At 54.3% G+C, this 24,350-nt stretch overlaps 1 protein-coding gene across 1 annotated transcript in view; it reads left to right on the top strand.

Annotated features, from left to right (window-relative positions):
* Positions 1-24,350, top strand: part of ndrg2 (NDRG family member 2) — a 299,077-nt gene that overhangs the window by 156,646 nt on the left and 118,081 nt on the right. The window contains exon 3 of the mRNA XM_041180787.1: positions 10,523-10,615. Within this exon, the coding sequence (XP_041036721.1) occupies positions 10,544-10,615 (72 nt within the window). The 5' untranslated portion in view covers positions 10,523-10,543. The remainder of the gene's footprint in view (positions 1-10,522; positions 10,616-24,350) is intronic.

Below are 24,350 nucleotides of genomic sequence, written 5' to 3'. Positions count from 1 at the left end.
CTCCCTCCGTCCCTCTCTCTCCCTCCGTCCCTCTCTCTCCCTCCGTCCCTCTCTCTCCCTCCGTCCCTCTCTCTCCCTCCGTCCCTCTCTCTCCCTCCGTCCCTCTCTCTCCCTCCGTCCCTCTCTCTCCCTCCGTCCCTCTCTCTCCCTCCCCGTCCCCCTCTCTCCCTCCCCGTCCCCCTCTCTCCCTCCCCGTCTCCCTCTCTCCCTCCCCGTCCCTCTCTCTCCCTCCCCGTCCCTTTCTCTCCCTCCCCGTCTCTCTCTCTCTTCCTCCCCGTCTCTCTCTCTCTCCCTCCCCGTCTCTCTCTCTCTCTCACTGTCTCTCTCTCTCCCTCCCCGTCTCTCTCTCCCTCCCCGTCTCTCTCTCCCTCCCCGTCTCTCTCTTTCTCCCCGTCTCTCTCCCTCTCCCCTGTCCCTCTCTCTCTCTCTCCCCCGTCCCCATCTCTCTCTCCCCCACGTCCCTCTCTCTCTCTCCCCCGTCCCTCACTCTCTCTCTCTCCCCCGTCCCTCACTCTCTCTCTCTCCCCCCCGTCCCTCTCTCTCTCTCCCCTGTCCCTCTCTCTCCCTCCCCGTCCCTCTCTCTCCCTCCCCATCCCTCTCTCTCCCTCCCCGTCTCTCTCTCTCTTTCTCCCTCCCCGTCTCTCTCTGTCCCTCCCCGTCTCTCTCTCTCTCCCCCCGTCCCTCTCTCTCCCACTCTCCATCAATCTCTCCCCAGGTCTTTCTCTCCCTCCCACCTCCCTCCCCCACTGTTCCTCCTCCTCTCCCCAGCCGTGAATCGCTCTCTGCCTCTCTCCCCACGTGGGTGTCTCTCTCTCTCTCTCTCTGTCACCCTCGCCCTCTCTCTCTTCCTCTACTGGTAAAAGGTTACATCCACTTGTTTGCAACACCCTGACCCCGCTTCCCGGCAATACGTGAACCTCCCATGGGGGAGAGGGAGAGGGGGAGAGAGACACATACACCTGGGGAGAGAGAGATATATCCAGAGAGGGGGAGAGGGAAAGAGAGAGAAATAGATAAATGTGGAGAGAGCGAGGGAGAGAGACAGAGAGAAAGATAAATGCAGAGAGGGAGAGATAGAGAGAGGTTGGGAAAGCGAGAGAGGAGAGGGAGAGATACATGGAGAGAGAGAGAGAGAGTAAGTTTCGGAGAGTGAGCGAATAGAGGGAGAGACAGATGGGGAGAGAGAGAGAGGCTGGGAGAGCGAGAAGAGAGGGAGAGACACATGGGATGAGAGAGAGAGAGAGAGAAAAGGACAGAGCAGCGATCCCTCAATTTTCTGCCTCCGATTCCCGGGAAACGAGTTGCCTTGACAGCCGACGTGCCTGTGGGGGTGGGGGTGGGTGGGGGAGGTCAGGTACGTGTTGGCTGGAGACGGGGAACTGCCCTGTCCATCAGCCCTCCCCCCACTGCCCCCTCCCCCACTCCCCTCCTTCCACCCCCCTCTCCCCCTCTCCCTCCCATTCCCTCCATCCCCCCCTCCCCCCTCACCGACCCGACCTGGCCCAGGAAAGTGGTGCCTGGCACCAGCTCTGGGCCAGTGAATTGACCCGGTCCCCGGACTCCTCCTGGAGCTGATAGACAATCTGAACCAAACAGGCGGCGGCTGCTTGTTTGTGCTCAAGGTAGAAACAGGCCGTCCTGAGGCAGTTCCTGTTCTTTCGAGCAAGATTCAGGGCTGCCAGGCGGGAATAGAATAACAATCCGGCCAGAGGGAGAGAGGGAGGGACGGAGGGAGAGAGGGAGGGAGACCAGGCAAAAGGCCTCCCCCTCCCCAACTGAGGAACTGCTTGTGAGGTCAGAGCACCGGGTGCACATATTTCACCCTGAGTATCTAAACCCCGTGCTGTACCTGCCTTGGGAGTGTTTGATGGGGACAGTGTAGAGGGAGCTTTACTCTATATCTAACCCTGTGCTGTACTTGTCCTGGGAGTGTTTGATGGGGACAGTGTAGAGGGAGATTTACTCTGTATCTAACCCCGTGCTGTACCTGTCCTGCGAGTGTTTGATGGGGACAGTGTAGAGGGAGATTTACTCTGTATCTAACCCTGTGCTGTTCCTGTCCTGGGATTGTTTGATGGGGATGGTGTAGAGGGAGGTTTACTCTGTATCTAACCCCGTGCTGTACCTGTCCTGGGAGTGTTTGATGGGGACAGTGTAGAGGGAGCTTTACTCTGTATCTAACCCCGTGCTGTACTTGTCCTGGGAGTGTTTGATGGGGACAGTGTAGAGGGAGCTTTACTCTGTATCTAACCCCGTGCTGTACCTGTCCTGGGAGTGTTTGATGGGGATGGTGTAGAGGGAGGTTTACTCTGTATCTAACCCCGTGCTGTACCTGTCCTGGGAGTGTTTGATGGGGATGGTGTAGAGGGAGGTTTACTCTGTATCTAACCCCGTGCTGTCCCTGTCCTGGGAGTGTTTGATGGGGACGGTGTAGAGGGAGCTTTACTCTGTATCTAACCCCGTGCTGTACCTGTCCTGGGAGTGTTTGATGGGGACAGTGTAGAGGGAGCTTTACTCTGTATCTAACCCCGTGCTGTACCTGTCCTGGGAGTGTTTGATGGGGACGGTGTAGAGGGAGCTTTACTCTGTATCTAACCCTGTGCTGTACCTGTCCTGGGAGTGTTTGATGCGGACAGTGTAGAGGGAGCTTTACTCTGTATCTAACCCCGTGCTGTACCTGCCCTGGGTGTGTTTGATGTGGACAGTGTAGAGGGAGCTTTACCCTGTATCTGACCCCGTGACATTCCTGTCCTGGGAGTGTTTGACGGGGGCAGTGTAAGGGGATGCCAGGAATTCTAAGCTGACTGCTGTCCCTGTGGGCCTGCTTGGAACACAAGGATATTTGTTCACTGCTGTAAATAGTTTCCTTGTTGTGCTCTGTGTCTGGCCCAGGCTGATAAGGGCGACATAAATCATTCTTGAGACACTTGTTTACCCCGGCCTGCTCTGCTGAAGGCCCTGCCTCGTTGCCCGGCAACAGGTTCAGGCCGTATCCACCGCTTGCTGGTACTCGGCGTTATTGTGTGTGTGTGTGTGTGTGTGTGCGCGCGCGTGCGCGCAGGGCGTGCTGGCTCAGGACATTCGACTGTGTGGGGCTTCACCTTCCCGTTCCGCCAGCTTGTCCCTTTAACCCCATCTGAAATCCCTCCCTGAGAGGAGTAGCCGGATGGAGATCGGGAGCCAGCGTTCCTCCATCACCCCACAACCCCCACCCCCTCACCCTCTGCCGACTCCGTCCCCACCCCCCTCACAGCTGACAGATTTTCAGCTAACTTTTCCCAGGCAGGCTGGGGTGGTGGGGGGTGATGGGCCCTGGGCTCTTCCTACCCTGGGTGTCCTACCTTATTACGGGCACACGAATCTGGAGCAAGAGGAGGCCACTCGGCCCCCCCCCCCCTCAGGCCTGCCCTGCCCATTCAATAAGATGGTGGCTGATCTGATTGTAACTCCACATTCCCGCCGACCGCCCCCCCACCCCCGATAACCTTTCACCCATCCCCCCCTCGCTTCCCAAGAATCTATCCACCTCCGCCATAAAAATATTCCGAGGCTCCACTCCCACCGCCTTTCGAGGAAGAGTTCCAGAGACTCGCCGCCCTCTGAGAGAAAAAATTTCTCCTCTTCTCCGTCCTAAATGGGCCTCCCCCACCAAGTTCTAGATTCTCCCACAAGAGGAGACATCCTCTCCGTATCCGCCCTGTCAAGACCCCCTCAGGATTTTAAAGGTTTCAATCGCGTCGCCTCTTACTCTCCTAAAACTCCAGTGGATACAAGCCTGGCCTGTCCGACCTTCCCACATATGACAGGATGCCCATCCCTGGTGAGAGTCTGGTCAACCTTCTCTGAACGGCTTCCAACACGTTATCTCATGGAGGAGGATGCTCGGGGGTGGGTAGTCAGGCTTTGGCACGACAGAGCCCTAGCTAGGACACACCCGGATCACCACGAGCAGCTCTGGGCACCGCGCACAAGGGAGGATAGACCGACCATGGAGGGAGGGCGGTGCAGATTCACCGGAACCACACCTAGGCTCCCAGGGGCTCAGTCCCAAGGGGAGATTCCACCCGCTCGGGATCCAGTCCCTGGCATCCAGAAGGGTAAAGGGGCGATCTGACTGAAATTTTCAGGATATAATGGGATCTGATGGGATAGAGAGAGAGAGAGAGGGGGGCCAGAGATGGAGAGAGGGGGGCCAGAGATGGAGAGGGGGGGGGCCAGAGATGGAGAGGGGGGGGGCCAGAGATGGAGAGAGAGGGGGGCCAGAGATGGAGAGAGAGGGGGGCCAGAGATGGAGAGAGAGGGGGGCCAGAGATGGAGAGAGACGGGGGCCAGAGATGGAGAGAGAGGGGGGCCAGAGATGGAGAAAGAGAGGGGGACAGCGAGAGAGCAAGGGGGACAGCGAGAGAGCGAGGGGGACAGCGAGGGAGAGAGAGAGGGAAAGAGCTGGAGAGAGAGGGACAGAGAGGGGGAGAGAGGGACAGAGAGGGAGGGAGAGAGAGGGACACTGGGAGAGAGATTTGGGACAGAGGGAGAGAGAGGGACAGAGAGAGAGGGACAGAGAGGGACAGAGAAAAAGAGAGAGGGACAGAGAAAAAGAGAGAGGGACAGAGAAAAAGAGAGAGGGGCAGAGAGACAGAGGGACAGAGAAAAAGAGACAGGGACAGAGAAAAAGAGACAGGGACAGAGAAAAAGAGACAGGGACAGAGAGACAGAGGGACAGAGAAAAAGAGAGAGGGAGAGGCTGACAGAGAGGGAGAGGCTGACAGAGAGGGAGAGGCTGACAGAGAGGGAGAGGGGGACAGAGAGGGAGAGGGGGACAGAGAGGGAGAGGGGGACAGAGAGGGAGAGGGGGACAGAGAGGGAGAGGGGGACAGAGAGGGAGGGAGGGAGAGAGGGAAAGAGCTGGAGAGAGAGGGACAGAGAGGGGGAGAGAGGGACAGAGAGGGGGAGAGAGGGACAGAGAGGGGCGGGGGGACAGAGAGAGAGAGAGCCAGAGGGAGAGAGAGGACAGAGAGAGACAGAGAGACGGACAGAGAGGGACAGAGAAAAAGAGACAGAGAGAGAGGGACAGAGAGAGAGAGAGACACAGAAAAAAAGAGAGACACAGAGAGAGAGAGAGAGAAGGTATTTCTGCTGGTTGCAGGAGTTTGGACATTTTCCCTTATTCTTTCATGGGACGTGGGCATCGCTGGTGAAACCCTAGCATCTGTTGGCCATCCCTAATTGCGCCTTGAACTGAATGGCTCACTCAGCCATTTCAGAGGCGGGTTGGGGGGGTGCAGTTAAGAGCCAACCACATTGCTGTGTGGGTTTGGAGTCACGTGTAGGTCAGACTGGGTAAGGACAGCAGTTCTCTCTTCCCTAAAGGGGGGACATGAGTGAACCTGATGGGGATTTAACAACAATCGATGACAGTTGTCATGGTCACCGTGACTGAAACTGGCTTCATAATTCCCCCTCACACTCTCTCTCTCTCTCTCTGTCTCTCTCTCTCTCTCTATCCCTCACCCTGTCCCCCTCTCTCTCTCTGTCTCCTTATCTCTCTCTCATACTCCCCTCTCTCTCTCTCTCCCACTCTGTCTCGTCTCTCCCTCACACTCCTCTCTCTCTCCCTCTCTCTCTCCCTCTCTCTCTCACTCTCTCTCTCTCCCTCGCTCTCTCTCCCTCACTCTCTCTCCCCCCTCCTCTCTCCTTCTCTCTCCCTCTCTCTCTCTCTCTCTCTCTCTCTCTCTCTCCCTCTCTCCCTCTCTCCCTCTCTCCCTCTCTCCCTCTCTCCCTCTCTCCCTCTCTCCCTTTCTCCCTCTCTCCCTCTTCTCTCTCTCCCTCTTCCCCTCCCTCTCTTCGTCTCATCTCTCTCTCCCTCGCTCTCTCTCCCTCACTCTCTCCCTCGCTCTCTCTCCCTCGATTTCTCTCCCTGATTTCTCTCCCTCGATTTCTCTCCCTCGCTCTCTCTCCCTCGCTCTCTCTCCCTCGCTCTCTCTCCCTCGCTCTCTCTCCCTCCCTCTCTCTCCCTCCCTCTCTCTCCCTCTCTCTCTCTCCCTCCCTCTCTCTCTCTCCCTCCCTCTCTCTCTCTCCCTCTCCTCTCTCTCTCTCTCTCCCTCTCTCTCTCTCCCCCCCTCCCTCTCTCTCTCTCCTTCTCCTCTCTGTCCCTCTTCCCTTCCCTCTCTTTGTCTCGTCTCTCTCTCTCTCTCTCCCTCTCTCTCTCTCTCTCCCTCTCTCTCCCTGCCCTGTGACTAGCCCCGCTCTGTGTGCTGCCTGTGCCAGTCTCCAGGGCCTGTGTACCCAGGTGCAGTCACACACTCCCTTCCGGCCGACAGCTTCCGCCAGCTCTCTCCACACACTGAAGGTGACCTCCTTTGTTTGGCGCCAGGGGATCTAGATTCCCAGGGCCGGTGTGGGGGGGGGAGGGGTGGGGAGGTGGGGGGGTTGGTGGTGGGGTGGTGGTGGTGGTGCAGGAGGAGGGGGGGAGGGGGGGGTGATGATGGTGCGGGGGAGGGGGGGAGAGGGGCGGGGGCAGGGGGGTGGTGGTGCGGGGGAGAGGGCGGGGGCAGGGGGTGGTGGTGCGGGAGGAGGGGGGAGGGGGCAGGGGCAGGGGGTGGTGGTGCGGGAGGAGGGGGGAGGGGGCGGGGGCAGGGGGTGGTGGTGCGGGAGGAGGGGGGAGGGGGCAGGGGGGGGTGGTGGTGCGGGAGGAGAGGGGAGGGGACGGGGGGTGGTGGTGCGGGGGAGAGGGGGCGGGGGGGGTGGTGGTGTGGGAGGAGGGGGGAGGGGGGGCGGGGGGGGAGGGGGTAGGGAGGGGGTGGTGCCAGAATCTGACAGTCGGGGTGTGGATAAGCGAACCCCATCGACAATTCTTCCAATCCTACATCCCCCCCCTCCTCCCACCCCCACCCCACCGGCCAACCAATCCCATTGGAGACCTGGTGAACTCTGAGAGAGACCAGGACCGGGCGATGAGGAGATGCCCTACCACCCCTCCCCCCAACCCCCTCCCCCCAACCCCCTCCACCCAACCCCACCCCACCCCTCAAACAACCCTCGGCTATTGCCCATGCACTTGCACAGCACATCGGAGGGCACAGGCATCAGCATTGACCGGCAGAGAGGTGGGTGAGGGGTTAATCCCCTCCGATAGGAACAGGCTGCCTGGTGTCTGACTGTAAATGGGAGGGAGGTGGATGAGAGGGTTAATCCCCTCTGATAGGAACTGGCTGCCTGATGTCTGACTGTAAATGGGAGGGAGGTGGACGAGAGGGTTAATCCCCTCTGATAGGAACAGGCTGCCCGGTGTCTGTAACTGGGGGAGAGGTGGGTGAGAGGGTTAATCTCCGCTGATAGGAAAAGGCTACCCTGTGTCTGAATGTAACCGGGAGACAGGTGGGTGACAGGGTTAATCCCCTCAGATAGGAACAGGCTGCCCGGTGCCTGACTATAACTGGGAGAGAGGTGTGTGAGAGGGTTAATCCCCTTCAATAGGAACAGGCTGCCCGCTGTCTGACTGTAACTGGGAGAGAGGTGGGTGAGAGGGTTAATCCCCTTCAATAGGAACAGTCTGCCCGGTGTCTAACTGTAACTGGGAGAGAGGTGGGTGAGAGGGTTAATCCCCTTCAATAGGAACAGTCTGCCCGGTGTCTAACTGTAACTGGGAGAGAGGTGGGTGAGAGGGTTAATCCCCTTCAATAGGAACAGTCTGCCCGGTGTCTAACTGTAACTGGGAGAGAGGTGTGTGAGAGGGTTAATCCCCTTCAATAGGAACAGGCTGCCTGGTGTCTGACTCTAACTAGGAGAGAGGTGGGTGAGAGGGTTAATCCCCTCCAGCAAGAACAGGCTGCCTGAGGTCTGACTGTAACTGGTTTAGAGGCTGGTGAGAGGGTTAATCTCCTCTGATAGGAACAGGAGTCTGACTGAAACTGGGAGTGGTGGAGGAATGGTTGCTAAATTTGCTGATGACCCAAAGATAGGTAGGAAAGTAAGCTGTGGGGAGAACGTTAGGAGGCACAATGTGACACAGATAGGTTAAGCAAGTGGGCAAAGACCTGGCAAATGGAGTATGTGAAATTGTCCGTTTTGGCAGGAAGAATAAAAAAGAAGCATATTATCTAAATGGTGAGAGATTGCAGAGCTCTGAGGTGCAGAGGGATCTGGGCGTCCTAGCGCATGAATCACCAAAGGTTAGCGTGCAGGTACAGTAGGTAATCAGGAAAGCGAATAGAAAGTTATCATTTTTTGTGAGGGGTAATTAAATACAAAAGTAGGGAGGTTAAGCTTCAGTTGTACAGGGCACTGTTGAGACCACATCTGGAGCACTGTGTACAGCACTGGTCTCCTTATTTAAGGAAGGATGTCAATGCGTGGGAAGCTGTTCAGAGAAGGTTTACCAGACTCAGAACAGGGATGGGCAGCCTGTCGTATGAGGGAAGGTTGGACAGGCCGGGCTTGTATCCGCTGGAGTTTAGAAGAGTAAGAGGCGATTGGATTGAAACAAATAAGATCCTGCAGGGGTCTTGACAGGGTGGATGTGGAGAGAATGTTTCCTCTTGTGGGAGAATCTAGAATGTGGGGGGTGGGGGGGTGGGGGGAGGGCGGGTCACTGTTTAAAAATAAGGGGGTGGCCCATTTAGGACGGAGACGAGGAGAACTTCTTTCTCTCAGAGGGCGGCGAGTCTTTGGAAATCTCTTCCTCGAAAGGCGGTGGGAGCGGAGTCTTGGAATATTTCTAAGGCAGAGGTGGATAAATTCTTTATACACAAGGTGGGGTGAAAAGTTATCGGGAATGGCAGGAATATGGGGTTGATGTTAAAATCAGGTCAGCCATGATGATATTGAATGATGGACAAGGCTCGAAGGGCCGAGTGGCCTTCTCCTGCTCCTAATTCATATGTTCATACGAACGATTGCTTAATCCCTTCTGATAGGAACAAGTGCCTGACTGTAACTGGGACAGACACTGAAAGACAAAAGTCAATGTAGAGATATCTCCCTGAGAGACACCAGTCAGTGTACAAATATCTCCCAGAGGGAGAGGGGACTGAGAGACACCAGTCAGTGTACAGATATCTCCCTGAGAGAGAGGGGACTGAGAGACACCAGTCAGTGTACAGATATCTCCCTGAGGGAGAGGACTGAGAGACACCAGTCAGTGTGCAGATATGACCGTGAGAGAGAGGGGACTGAGAGACACCAGTCAGTGTACAGATATCTCCCAGAGAGAGAGGGGACTGAGAGACACCAGTCAGTGTACAGATATCTCCCTGAGAGAGAGGGGACTGAGAGACACCAGTCAGTGTACAGATATCTCCCTGAGGGACAGGGGACTGAGAGACACCAGTCAGTGTACAGATATCACCCTGAGAGAGAGGGGACTGAGAGACACCAGTCAGTGTACAGATATCTCCCTGAGAGAGAGGGGTCTGAGAGACACCAGTCAGTGTACAGATATCTCCCTGAGAGAGAGGGGACAGAGAGACACCAGTCAGTGTACAGATATCTCCCTGAGAGAGAGGGGACTGAGAGACACCAGTCAGTGTACAGATATCTCCCTGAGAGAGAGGGGACTGAGAGACACCAGTCAGTGTACAGATATCTCCCTGAGAGAGAGGGGACTGAGAGACACCAGTCAGTGTACAGATATCTCCCTGAGAGAGAGGGGACTGAGAGACACCAGTCAGTGTACAGATATCTCCCTGAGAGAGAGGGGGACTGAGAGACACCAGTCAGTGTACAGATATCTCCACGATAAACCCTGTAGACAAAGACATTAATATTAAGTGTGAGCTATCTCTTTCTAGTGCAGCTTCCTCGCTGACCTGTGTTTGGAAGTTGGGACGCGCTGAATGAAGAATTAAGACGTCCCTATTTAAAGCAGCTCCTGCTGTTCCAGTTTGTTCCCGGAGTCAGGAAGACTGAAAGGCAACACTGCCATTTAATCCAGTCTCTGGGTCCCTGGTGCCGTTCTCTTTAAGTTCACTGAAGCCACAGCAATCAGCTTCTAACTTATCACGTCACTCGATGCAGGGGAATGGGGGTGGGGGGGGTCGGGGGGGCGTGGGGGGTGTGTCAAAGCTCAGTTACACAGCAGCTTGAAAGCAGGATAACAAGAAACAAATACCCCTTCCTGTTCACTCCCACTGTACACAATCCCAATGGACCCAAACCCCTTCCCATTCACTCCCACTGTACACAATCCCAATGGACCCAAACCCCTTCCCATTCACTCCCACTGTACACAATCCTAATGGACCCAAACCCCTTCCCGTTCACTCCCACTATACACAATCCCAATGGACCCAAACCCCTTCCCGTTCACTCCCACTGTACAGAATCCCAATGGACCCAAACCCCTTCCCATTCACTCCCACTGTCCACAATCCCAATGGACCCAAACCCCTTCCCATTTACTCCCGTTGTCCACAGTCCCGGTGCAGCCAGTTCCCTCTCTTATTGATGCTGCTGCTGCATTTTTTTTCCCTCAGTCCCTGTGGTTCTCTCCAGAAATGATTTTCTTCCCTTTTTGTTTATGTTGCAGATTGCAGCAGCCTGAGCTACCATGGCAACCGAGCTCCAGGAGATCCAGATCACCGAAGCCAAGCCGCTCCTGCCCAGCCAGGACCAGGCAAAGGTGAGAGGCTCTCCCGGTGTGTGATCCCGACTTAGGTCCTCGCCTCCCTCAGCTCTCCTGGCGTCACTTCCCTCATCTCCTCTTTATGGGGGTCTGAACACCCTACCCCTAACACCTACTTTACGTGAGCCCACCGCGCCGCCCCCCCCCCCCCCCCCAACCCCCCACCACCCCTGCCAGCTAGTGTTTTGGCTGGCTGTTCGACTTTGTAAGGCCTCGCCAATTCAGACCCCAAGCCGTCTGCCTGCACTGCGCTTTTCATCCAGGGTCACCGACTTCATCGCTTAGGTGCCGCTGTCTTTGCTGGCACCTCCCACCCACCCACCACCCCACTGCCCCCCCTGCAGGGTTGGGGTCGCTGAGGCTGTCAATGGCATCTCTCTCCCCCTCTAGCTCCCCTCCATGGGTTGGGATCAGCTCAAAAAATCAAGCCTGGGGCCAAAACCTGTGCGCTCGCTACTCCGGTCTGCGGCTCTGGACATTCCTCTTGCGGGTGCAGATTGATGGGGGGGGTCGAGGAGACAGCTGGGGGGCGGGGTGGGGTGGGGGGGGGAGTTGGGGGGGGGGGGGGGGGGGGGTTCGCGGTGGGAGGGTCCGGAGTCAGGCATAGGCCCGACCGGGGTAAGGACGGCCGATTTCCCCCTTTCCTAAAGGGGGGACATTCATGAACCAGATGGGGTTTTTTTTAACGACCATCAACGACGGTTGTCACGGTCCCTGTGACTGAAACTGGCTTCCTAATTCTGGATTTTATTCAATGTATTCAAATTCCACCGGCTGCCCCGCAGGTGGGATTCGAATCCGTATCGCCGCCCCCACCACCCCACCCTGACCACACCCCCCCCCCCCCCCCCCCCCCTGTCAACCAAAGCATTACCCAGGGGCCTCTGGGGCAACTTATGCAGTGGCATAGCGACTGGGCCACCATCTCCTCTCTGGAGCTAAGAGTCCTGGGGGTTGGGGATTCTGCCGGGGCGGGGGGTTGGGGTGGTGGATGCAGGGATCGTTGGGGGGGGGGGGCGTTGGCAATTCGACTGGGTCCATCACACTGGCTGACACATGGCGCAATTCAGACAGGCGCTCGAGAGCGCTAACAATTCGCCCCCCCCCCCACCCCCCACCCCACCGACTTTTCACATCAACGCATGGGGTGGGTGGTGGGTGGGGGTGGGGGGTCTTTGGCAGAGAGCCGGTCACACCGGGGAGGCGGACAGGCAGGGCAGGATATTCAGAGAAGCCTCTGGAACAACGCAAGCTGAGAGAGGCAAGATCCCGAGGAGGCTGGAAGCTCGCCTTGTGTTGTTAGGCAACCGTGCTGAAGGGGAAAATGCAGCCAGAAGCCAGAATAAGAGGGCTTGAAAGGAAAGCCAAGAGCAGCATTGAACCCAGCTGCGAAAGCTGTGTAAAGAATTAAAAAAACACAACAGAGAGACACAAAGCAAGCATTAAAGGGCTTTAAAAAAGGCAGTAGCCTGGGGGTGGGGGCAAGTAGGGGGGGTGGGGGTGAGAATGGCAAAACACTTGCGAGGAACCTCAAGGTGAACAGCGAAAGGTCTTTTAGAAATGCTGTGGATACAAGAGCAGGTCCGAGGCTGGGAATCCTGCGGCTAGTAACTCCACCCACACCACCCCCCCCCACCCCCCCCACCCCTACAACAAAAGCCTGTCCACCATCTACGAGGTAGCAAGTCAGGAGTGCGATGGGACACTCTCCCCCCACTTGCCTGGATGAGGGCGGCTCCCACAACACTCGAGGAGCTCGACACCGTCCGGGACCAAGCAGCCCCCGCTCAATCGGCACCCCATCCACAAACATTCACTCCCTCCACCACCGAAGCACAGTGGCAGCAGTGTGTGTACCATCTACAAGATGCACCGCAGCAACTCACCGAGGCTCCTTCGACAGCACCTTCCAAACCCACGACCGCTACCGTCTAGAAGGACGAGGGCAGCAGACGCACGGGGAACACCCCCACCTGGAAGTTCCCCTCCGAGCCGCACTCGCCACCCCGACTTGGAAATGTATCGGCCGTTCCTTCACTGTCGCCGGGTCAAAATCCTGGATCTCTTGCCCTAACAGCAGGGCCAGGGAGAAATTTCATGGGCCCTGATTCTTCTCCTGTTTCCAAGCTCCTTATCCCTATGCTCCATTTTATCCTATCCATCACATCCGTCAGATGCCCAGAATCGGGAACCATAGTCAGAATGGGTTCGAACCATACAGGTTTAGCCAAACGTCTTGGCTCGTGTACTCTGTGCCTCTATTTACAGAACCAATCAAAGGACAGTTTTCAGTCTACAACCACAGTGTCGTCAGACAATTACACACAACTTGGTCGCTGATATCATGCAACCAGATCTGCTGCTTTGAAGCCTGGCTCTTATAATATCTAGACAGCAACATCCAAAAGACGTGAACGTCAGATGGACCGCAAACAACAATCCCATGTAAACATGAGAATACCTTGATTTAACGGTGACGTAATCGATTGGGGCACTACCCTGGTTTCGTTTCCAAGTTTAAAAATTGCAAAACCTTCCAGTAAATTAGCACCAACCAACTCCCCCGCAAAAAAGTGCTATTTCTATCCACTCAAGTGGGCTTTGTTAGCCGAAAATTAGACTTTGCATTGAGTACCTCGTAAATACTTTCCCATTTTAAATTGAAACTAACCATGCTTAGATATGCCCAGCATGGAGCATATCACAGGAGAACAATGTACAACAAAGGCTGGAAATCTGAAATATAAACAGAAAATTCTGGAAATACTGAGTGGGCCGGGCTGCATCTGTGGAGAGAGAAACATAGTCAATGCTTAAGGTCCACAATGTACACTGCTTCCAACACTGCCCTGCTTTCTCCACATAGCCCTGTATCAATCTCACACTAATCCCACAGCCCCACTCTCTCCCCATAGCCCTGTATCGATCCAAAACTAATCCCACTGCCCCGCTCTCCCCCCATGGCCCTGTATCAATCCCAAACTAATCCCACTGCCCCGCTCTCTCCCCATAGCCCTGTATCAATGCAAAACTAATCCCACTGCCCCACTCCCTCCCCATAGACCTGTATCAATTCCAAACAAATCAAAATGCCCTGCTCTCTCCCCATAGCCCTGTATCATTCCCAAACTAATCCCACTATCCCACTGTCTCCCCATAGCCCTGTATCAATCCCAAACTATTCCCACTGCCCCGCTCTCTCCCCATAGCCCTGTATCATTCCCAAACTAATCCCACTATCCCACTGTCTCCCCATAGCCCTGTATCAATCCCAAACTATTCCCACTGCCCCGCTCTCTCCCCATAGCCCTGTATCAATCCCAAGCTAATCCAACTGCCCCAAACCCTCCCCATAGCCCTGTATCAATCCCAAAATGATCCCTCTTTCCCGCTCTATCCACATACACCTGTATCAATTCCAAATTAATCCCACTGTCCCGTTTTCTCTTCATAGCCCTGTATCATTCCCAAACTAATCCCACTATCACACTGTCTCCCCATAGCCCTGTATCAATCCCAAACTAATCCCACTGCCCCCTCTCTCCCCATAGCCATATATCAATCCCAAACTAATCCCACTGTCCCGCTCTCTCCCCATAGCCCTTTATCATTTCCAACAAATCCCACTGCCCCGCTCTCTCCCCATAGTCCTGTATCAATCCCAAACTAATCCCACTGCCCCGCTCTCTCCCCATAGCCCTGTATCAATACCAAACTTATCCCACTGCCACGCTCTCGCCCCATAGCCCTGAATCAATCCCAAACTAATCCCACTGAACCGCTCTCTCCCCAAAACCCTGTGTCAGTCCCAAACTAATCCCAATGCCCCGCTCTTTCCCCGTAGCCCTGTATCAATCCCAAACTAATCCCACTGTCCCGCTCTATCCCCATACACCTGTATCAATTCCAAATTAATCCCACTGTCCCGCTCTCTCCCCATAGCCCTGTATAAATCCCAAACTAATCCCACTGCCCCACACCCTCCCCATGGCCCTGTATCAATCCCAAACTAACCCCACTGCCCCGCTCTCTCGCCATAACCCTGTATCAATCCCAAACTAATCCCATTGTCCCGCTCTCTCCCCATAGCCCTGTATCGATTCCAAACTAACCCGACTGCCCCTCTCTCTCCTCATACCCCTGTATCAATCCCAAACTAATCCCACTGCCCCACTCTCTCCCCATAGCCCTGAATCAATCCCAAACTAATCCCACTGCCCCACTCTCTCCCCGTAGCCCTGTTTCAATCCCAAACTAATCCCACTGCCTCACTCTCTCCCCGTAGCCCTGTTTCAATCCCAAAATAATCCCACTGCCCCACTCTCTCCCCATAGCCCTGTATCAATCCCAAACTAATCCCACTGCCCCACTCTCTCCCCATAGCCTTGTATCAATCCCAAACTAACCACACTGCCCCGCTCTCGCCCCATAGCCCTGTCTCAATCCCAAACTAATCCCACTGCCCCGCTCTCTCTCCATAGCCCTGTCTCAATCCCAAACTAATCCCACTGCCCCAAACTCTCCCCATAGCCCTGTATCAGTCCCAAACTAATCCCACTGCCCCGCTCTCTCCCCATAGCCCTGTCTCAATCCCAAACTAATCCCACTGCCCCACACCCTCCCCATAGCCCTGTATCAATCCCAAACTAACCCCACTGTCCCACTCTCTCCCCATAGCCCTGTATCAATCCCAAACTAATCCCACTGCCCCGCTCTCTCCCCATAGCCCTGTCTCAATCCCAAACTAATCCCACTGCCCCGCTCTCTCCCCATAGCCCTGTCTCAATCCCAAACTAATCACACTGCCCCGCACTCTCTCCATAGCCCTGTCTCAATCCCAAACTAATCCCACTGCGCCACTCTCTCCCCATAGCACTGTTTCAGTCCCAAACTTATCCCACTGCCCCGCTCTCTCCCCATAGCCCTCTATCAATCCCAAACTTATTCCACGGCCCTGCTCTCTCCACATAGCCCTGAATCAATCCCAAACTAATCCCACTGCCCCGCCCTTTGCCCGTAGCCCTGTATCAATCCCAAACTAATCCCACTGTCCCGCTCTATCCCCATACACATGTATCAATTCCAAATTAATCCCACTGTCCCGCTCTCTCCCCATAGCCCTGTATCATTCCCAAACTAATCCCACTATCCCACTGTCTCCCCATAGCCCTGTATGAATGCCAAACTAATCCCACTGCCCCACACCCTCCCCATAGCACTGTATCAATCCGAAACTTATCCCACTGTCCCACTCTATCCCCATACACCTGTAGCAATTCCAAACGAATCCCACTGTCCCGCTCTCTCCCCATAGCCCTGCATCAATCCCAAACTAATCCCACTGCCCCGCTCTCTCTCCATAGCCCTGTATCAATCCCAAACTAATCCCACTGCCCCACTCTTTCCCCAAAGACCTGTATCAATTCCAAACTAATCCCACTGCCCCGCTCTCTCCCCATAGCCCTGTATCAATCCCAAGCTAATCCCACTGCCCCACTCCCTCCCCATAGACCTGTATCAATTCCAAACAAATCCCAGTGCCCTGCTCTCTCCCCATAGCCCTGTATCATTCCCAAACTTATCCCACTGTCTCCCCATAGCCCTGTATCAATCCCAAACTAATCCCACTGCCCCCTGTCTCCCCATAGCCATGTATCAATCCCAAACTAATCCCACTGTCCCGCTCTCTCCCCATAGCCCTTTATCATTTCCAACAAATCCCACTGCCCCGCTCTCTCCCCATAGTCCTGTATAAATCCCAAACTAATCCCACTGCCCCGCTCTCTCCACATACCCTGTATCAATCCCAAACTTATCCCACTGCCCCGATCTCGCCCCATAGCCCTGAATCAATCTCAAACTAATCCCACTGAACCGCTCTCTCCCCAAAACCCTGTATCATTCCCAAACTAATCCCGCTATCCCACTGTCTCCCCATAGCCCTGTATGAATCCCAAACTAATCCCACAGCCCCGCTCTCTCCCCATAGCCCTGTATCAATTCCAAACGAATCCCACTATCCCACTCTCTCCCCATATCCCTGTATCAATCCCAAACTAACCCGACTGCTCCGCACTCTCCCCATAGCACTGTATTAATCCCAAACTAATGCCACTGCCCACCTCTCTCCCCTTAGCCCTGTATCAATCCCAAACTAATTGCAGTGCACCACACTCTGCCCATAGCCCTGTATCAATCCCAAACTAACCCCACTGCCCCGCACGTGACCCATAGCCCTGTATCAATCCCAAACTAATCCCACTGCCCCACTCTCTCCCCGTAGCCCTTTTTCAATCCCAAACTAATCCCACTGCCCCACACTCTCCCCATAGCCTTGTATCAATCCCAAACTAACCCCACTGCCCCGCTCTCGCCCCATAGCCCTGTCTCAATCCCAAACTAATCCCACTGCCCCGCTCTCTCCCCATAGCCCTGTATCAGTCCCAAACTAATCACACTGCCCAGCTCTCCCACCTAGCCCCGAATCAATCCCAAACTAATCCCACTGCCCCGCTCTCTCCCCATAGCCCTGTATCAATCCCAAACTTATCCCACTGCCCCACTCTCTTCCCATAGCCCTGAATCAATCCCAAACTAATCCCACTGAACCGCTCTCTCCCCAAAACCATGTATCAATTCCAAATTAATCCCACTGTCCCGCCCTCTCCCCATAGCCCTGAATCATTCCCAAACTAATCCCACTATCCCACTGTCTCCCCATAGCCCTGTATGGATCCCAAACTAGTCCCACTGCCCCACACCCACCCCATAGCCCTGTATCACTCCCAAACTAATCCCACTGTCCCAATCTATCCCCATACACCTGTATCAATTCCAAATTAATCCCACTGTCCCGTTCTCTCCCCATAGCCCTGTATCATTCCCAAACTAATCCCACTATCCCACTGTCTCCCCATAGCCCTCTATCAATCCCAAACTAACCCCACTGACCCGCTCTCTCCCCATGACCCTATATCAATACCAAACTAATCCCATTGTCCCGCTCTCTCCCCATAGCCTTGTATCAATTCCAAATGAATCCCACTGTCCCGCTCTCTCCCTATAGCCCTGTATCAATCCCAAACTAATCCCACTGCCCCGCTCTCTCCCCATAGCCCTGTATCAATCCCAAGCTAATCCCACTGCCCCACTCCCTCCCATTAGACCTGTATCAATTCCAAACAAATCCCAGTGCCCTGCTCTCTCCCCATAGCCCTGTATCATTCCCAAACTTATCCCACTGTCTCCCCATAGCCCTGTATCAATCCCAAACTAATCCCACTGCCCCACACCATCCCCATAGCCCTGTATCAATCCCAAACTAATCCCATTGTCCCTCTCTCTCCCCATATCCCTGCATCAATCCCAAACTAACCCGACTGCACTGCTCTCTCCCCATATCCCTGTACTAATCCCAAACTAATCCCACTGTCCCGCTCTCTCCCCATAGCCCTGTATCAATCTTAAACTAATCCCACTGCCCCACTGTCTCCCAGTAGTGCTGTATCAATCCCAAACTAATCCCACTGTCCCGCTCTATCCCCATGCACCTGTATCAATTCCAAATTAATCCCAATGTCCCACTCTCTCCCCATAGCCCTGTATCATTCCCAAACTAATCCCACTGTCCCCCTGTCTCCCCATAGCCCTGTATGAATCCCAAACTAATCCCACTGCCCCACACCCTCCCCATAGCCCTGTATCAATCCCAAACTTATCCCACGGCCCTGCTCTCTCCACATAGCCCTGAATCAATCCCAAACTAATCCCACTGCCCCGCTCTTTCCCCGTAGCCCTGTATCAATCCCAAACTAATCCCACTGTCCTGCTCTATCCCCATACACCTGTATCAATTCCCAATTACTCCCACTGTCCCGCTCTCTCCCCATAGCCCTGTATCATTCCCAAACTAATCCCACTATCCCACTGTCTCCCCATAGCCCTGTATGAATGCCAAACTAATCCCACTGCCCCACACCCTCCCCATAGCACTGTATCAATCCGAAACTTATCCCACTGTCCCACTCTATCCCCATACACCTGTAGCAATTCCAAACGAATCCCACTGTCCCGCTCTCTCCCCATAGCCCTGCATCAATCCCAAACTAATCCCACTGCCCCGCTCTCTCTCCATAGCCCTGTATCAATCCCAAACTAATCCCACTGCCCCACTCTTTCCCCAAAGACCTGTATCAATTCCAAACTAATCCCACTGCCCCGCTCTCTCCCCATAGCCCTGTATCAATCCCAAGCTAATCCCACTGCCCCACTCCCTCCCCATAGACCTGTATCAATTCCAAACAAATCCCAGTGCCCTGCTCTCTCCCCTTAGCCCTGTATCATTCCCAAACGTATCCCACTGTCTCCCCATAGCCCTGTATCAATCCCAAACTAATCCCACTGGCCCCTGTCTCCCCATAGCCATATATCAATCCCAAACTAATCCCACTGTCCCGCTCTCTCCCCATAGCCCTTTATCATTTCCAACAAATCCCACTGCCCCGCTCTCTCCCCATAGTCCTGTATAAATCCCAAACTAATCCCACTGCCCCGCGCTCTCCCCATACCCTGTATCAATCCCAAGCTTATCCCACTGCCCCGATCTCGCCCCATAGCCCTGAATCAATCTCAAACTAATCCCACTGAACCGCTCTCTCCCCAAAACCCTGTATCATTCGCAAACTAATCCCGCTATCCCACTGTCTCCCCATAGCCCTGTATGAATCCCAAACTAATCCCACAGCCCCGCTCTCTCCCCATAGCCCTGTATCAATTCCAAACGAATCCCACTATTCCGCTCTCTCCCCATATCCCTGTATCAATCCCAAACTAACCCGACTGCTCCGCACTCTCCCCGTAGCACTGTATTAATCCCAAACTAATGCCACTGTCCCACTCTCTCCCCATAGCCCTGTATCATTCTTAAACTAATCCCACTGCCCACCTCTCTCCCCTTAGCCCTGTATCAATCCCAAACTAATTGCAGTGCCCCACACTCTGCCCATAGCCCTGTATCAATCCCCAACTAACCCCACTGCCCCGCACTTGCCCCATAGCCCTGTATCAATCCCAAACTAATCCCACTGCCCCGCTCTCTCCCCGTAGCCCTGTTTCAATCCCAAACTAATCCCACTGCCCCACACTCTCCCCATAGCCTTGTATCAATCCCAAACTAACCCCACTGCCCCGCTCTCGCCCCATAGCCCTGTCTCAATCCCAAACTAATCCCACTGCCCCGCTCTCTCCCCATAGCCGTGTATCAGTCCCAAACTAATCACACTGCCCAGCTCTCCCACCATAACCCTGTATCAATCCCAAACTAATCCCACTGCCCCGCTCTCTCCCCATAGCCCTGTATCAATCCCAAACTTATCCCACTGCCCCGCTCTCTCCCCATAGCCCTGAATCAATCCCAAACTAATCCCACTGAACCGCTCTCTCCCCAAAACCATGTATCAATTCCAAATTAATCCCACTGTCCCGCCCTCTCCCCATAGCCCTGAATCATTCCCAAACTAATCCCACTATCCCACTGTCTCCCCATAGCCCTGTATCAATCCCAAACTAATCCCACTGCCCCACACCCACCCCATAGCCCTGTATCACTCCCAAACTAATCCCACTGTCCCAATCTATCCCCATACACCTGTATCAATTCCAAATTAATCCCACTGTCCCGACATCTCCCCATAGCCCTGTATCATTCCCAAACTAATCCCACTATCCCACTGTCTCCCCATAGCCCTCTATCAATCCCAAACTAATCCCTCTGTCCCGCTCTATCCACATACACCTGTATCAATCCCAAACTAATCCCACTGTCCCGCTCTCTCCCTATAGCCCTGTATCAATCCCAAACTAATCCCACTGCCCCGCTCTCTCCCCATAGCCCTGTATCAATCCCAAGCTAATCCCACTGCCCCACTCCCTCCCATTAGACCTGTATCAATTCCAAACAAATCCCAGTGCCCTGCTCTCTCCCCATAGCCCTGTATCATTCCCAAACTTATCCCACTGTCTCCCCATAGCCCTGTATCAATCCCAAACTAATCCCACTGCCCCACACCCACCCCATAGCCCTGTATCACTCCCAAACTAATCCCACTGTCCCAATCTATCCCCATACACCTGTATCAATTCCAAATTAATCCCACTGTCCCGACATCTCCCCATAGCCCTGTATCATTCCCAAACTAATCCCACTATCCCACTGTCTCCCCATAGCCCTCTATCAATCCCAAACTAATCCCTCTGTCCCGCTCTATCCACATACACCTGTATCAATCCCAAACTAATCCCACTGTCCCGCTCTCTCCCTATAGCCCTGTATCAATCCCAAACTAATCCCACTGCCCCGCTCTCTCCCCATAGCCCTGTATCAATCCCAAGCTAATCCCACTGCCCCACTCCCTCCCATTAGACCTGTATCAATTCCAAACAAATCCCAGTGCCCTGCTCTCTCCCCATAGCCCTGTATCATTCCCAAACTTATCCCACTGTCTCCCCATAGCCCTGTATCAATCCCAAACTAATCCCACTGCCCCACACCATCCCCATAGCCCTGTATCAATCCCAAACTAATCCCTCTGTCCCGCTCTATCCACATACACCTGTATCAATCCCAAACTAATCCCACTGCCCCGCTCTCGCCCCACAGCCCTGAATCAATCCCAAACTAATCCCACTGAACCGCTCTCTCCCCAAAACGCTGTGTCAGTCCCAAACTAATCCCACTGCCCCGCTCTTTCCCCGTAGCCCTGTATCAATCCCAAACTAATCCCACTGTCCCGCTGTATCCCCATAGACCTGTATCATTCCCAAACTAATCCCACAATCCCACTGTCTCCCCATAGCCCTGTATGAATCCCAAACTAATCCCACTGCCCCACACAATCCCCATAGCACTGTATTAATCCCAAACTAACCCCACTGCCCCGCTCTCTCCCCATAACCCTGTATCAATCCCAAACTAATCCCATTGTCCCTCTCTCTCCCCATATCCCTGCATCAATCCCAAACTAACCCGACTGCCCTGCTCTCTCCCCATATCCCTGTACTAATCCCAAACTAATCCCACTGTCCCGCTCTCTCCCCATAGCCCTGTATCAATCTTAAACTAATCCCACTGCCCCACTCTCTCCCCGTAACGCTGTATCAATCCCAAACTAATCCCAGTGTCCCGCTCTATCCCCATGCACCTGTATCAATTCCAAATTAATCCCAATGTCCCACTCTCTCCCCATAGCCCTGTATCATTCCCAAACTAATCCCACTATCCCCCTGTCTCCCCATAGCCCTGTATGAATCCCAAACTAATCCCACTGCCCCACACCCTCCCCATAGCCCTGTATCAATCCCAAACTAATCCCACTGTCCCGCTCTCTCCCCAAAGCCCTGTATCAATCTTAAACTAACCCCACTGCCCCACTCTCTCCCCATAGCCCTGTATCAATCCCAAACTAATGCCACTGCTCCACTCTCTCCCCATAGCCCTGTATCAATCCCAAACTAATCCCACTGCCCCACTCTCTCCCCGTAGCCCTGTTTCAATCCCAAACTAATCCCACTGCCCCACTCTCTCCCCGTAGCGCTGTATCAATCCCAAACTAATCCCACTGCCCCACTCTCTCCCCGTAGCCCTGTTTCAATCCCAAACTAATCCCACTGCCCCGCTCTCTCCCCATAGCCCAGTATCAATCCCACACTAATCCCACTGTCCCGCTTTCTCCCCATAGCCCTTTATCATTTCCAACAAGTCCCACTGCCCCGCTCTCTCCCCATAGTCCTGTATAAATCCCAAACTAATCCCACTGCCCCGCTCTCTCCCCATACCCTGTATCAATCCCAAACTTATCCCACTGCCCCGATCTCGCCCCATAGCCCTGAATCAATCTCAAACTAATCCCACTGAACCGCTTTCTCCCCAAAACCCTGTATCATTCCCAAACTAATCCCACTATCCCACTGTCTCCCCATAGCCCTGTATGAATCCCAAATTAATCCCACAGCCCCGCTCTCTCCTCATAGCCCTGTATCAATTCCAAACGAATCCCACTATTCCGCTCTCTCCCCATATCCCTGTATCAATCCCAAACTAACCCCACTGCCCCGCACTCTCCCCATAGCACTGTATTAATCCCAAACTAGTCCCACTGTCCCGCTCTCTCCCCATAGCCCCCTATCAATCTTAAACTAATCCCACTGCCCACCTCTCTCCCCTTAGCCCTGTATCAATCCCAAACTAATTGCAGTGCCCCACACTCTGCCCATAGCCCTGTATCAATCCCAAACTAACCCCACTGCCCCACTCTCTCCCCGTAGCCCTGTTTCAATCCCAAACTAATCCCACTGCCCCACACTCTCCCCATAGCCTTGTATCAATCCCAAACTAACCCCACTGGCCCGCTCTCGCCCCATAGCCCTGTCTCAATCCCAAACTAATCCCACTGCCCCGCTCTCTCCCCATAGCCCTGTCTCAATCCCAAACTAATCCCACTGCCCCGCTCTATCTCCATAGCCCTGTCTCAATCCCAAACTAATCCCACTGCCCCACTCTCTCCCCATAGCCATGTATCAGTCCCAAACTAATCCCACTGCCCAGCTCTCCCACCATAACCCTGTATCAATCCCAAACTAATCCCACTGCCCCGCTCTCTCCCCATAGCCCTGTATCAATCCCAAACTTATCCCACTGCCCCACTCTCTCCCCATAGCCCTGAATCAATCCCAAACTAATCCCACTGAACTGCTCTCTCCCCATAGCCCTGTATCAATCCCAAGCTAATCCCACTGCCCCACTCCCTCCCATTAGACCTGTATCAATTCCAAACAAATCCCACTGCCCTGCTCTCTCTCCATAGCCCTGTATCATTCCCAAACTTATCCCACTGTCTCCCCATAGCCCTGTATCAATCCCAAACTAATCCCACTGCCCCACACCATCCCCATAGCCCTGTATCAATTCCAAATTAATCCCACTGTCCCGCCCTCTCCCCATATCCCTGAATCATTCCCAAACTAATCCCACTATCCCACTGTCTCCCCATAGCCCTGTATGAATCCCAAACTAATCCCACTGCCCCACACATACCCCATAGTCCTGTATCACTCCCAAACTAATCCCACTGTCCCACTGTCTCCCCATAGCCCTCTATCAATCCCAAACTAACCCCACTGACCCGCTCTCTCCCCATAACCCTATATCAATACCAAACTAATCCCATTGTCCCGCTCTCTCCCCATAGCCTTGTATCAATTCCAAATGAATCCTACTGTCCCGCCCTCTCCCCATAGCCCTGTATCAATCCCAAACTAATCCCACTGCCCCGCTCTCTCCCCATAGCCCTGTATCAATCCCAAGCTAATCCCACTGCCCCACTCCCTCGCATTAGACCTGTATCAATTCCAAACAAATCCCACTGCCCTGCTCTCTCTCCATAGCCCTGTATCATTCCCAAACTTATCCCACTGTGTCCCCATAGCCCTGTATCAATCCCAAACTAATCCCACCACCCCACACCATCCCCATAGCCCTGTATCAATCCCAAACTAATCCCTCTGTCCCGCTCTATCCACATACACCTGTATCAATCCCAAACTAATCCCACTGCCCCGCTCTCTCCCCATAGCCCTGTATCAATCCCAAACTTATCCCACTGCCCCGCTCTATCCCCATACACGTGTATCAATTCCAAATTAATCCCACTGTCCCACTCTCTCCCCATAGCCCTGT

The sequence above is a fragment of the Carcharodon carcharias genome (genome assembly GCF_017639515.1).
Source record: "Carcharodon carcharias isolate sCarCar2 chromosome 27 unlocalized genomic scaffold, sCarCar2.pri SUPER_27_unloc_1, whole genome shotgun sequence".
NCBI classification, from domain to species: Eukaryota; Metazoa; Chordata; class Chondrichthyes; order Lamniformes; family Lamnidae; genus Carcharodon; species Carcharodon carcharias.
This window is presented reverse-complemented; position numbering and strand designations above follow the sequence as displayed.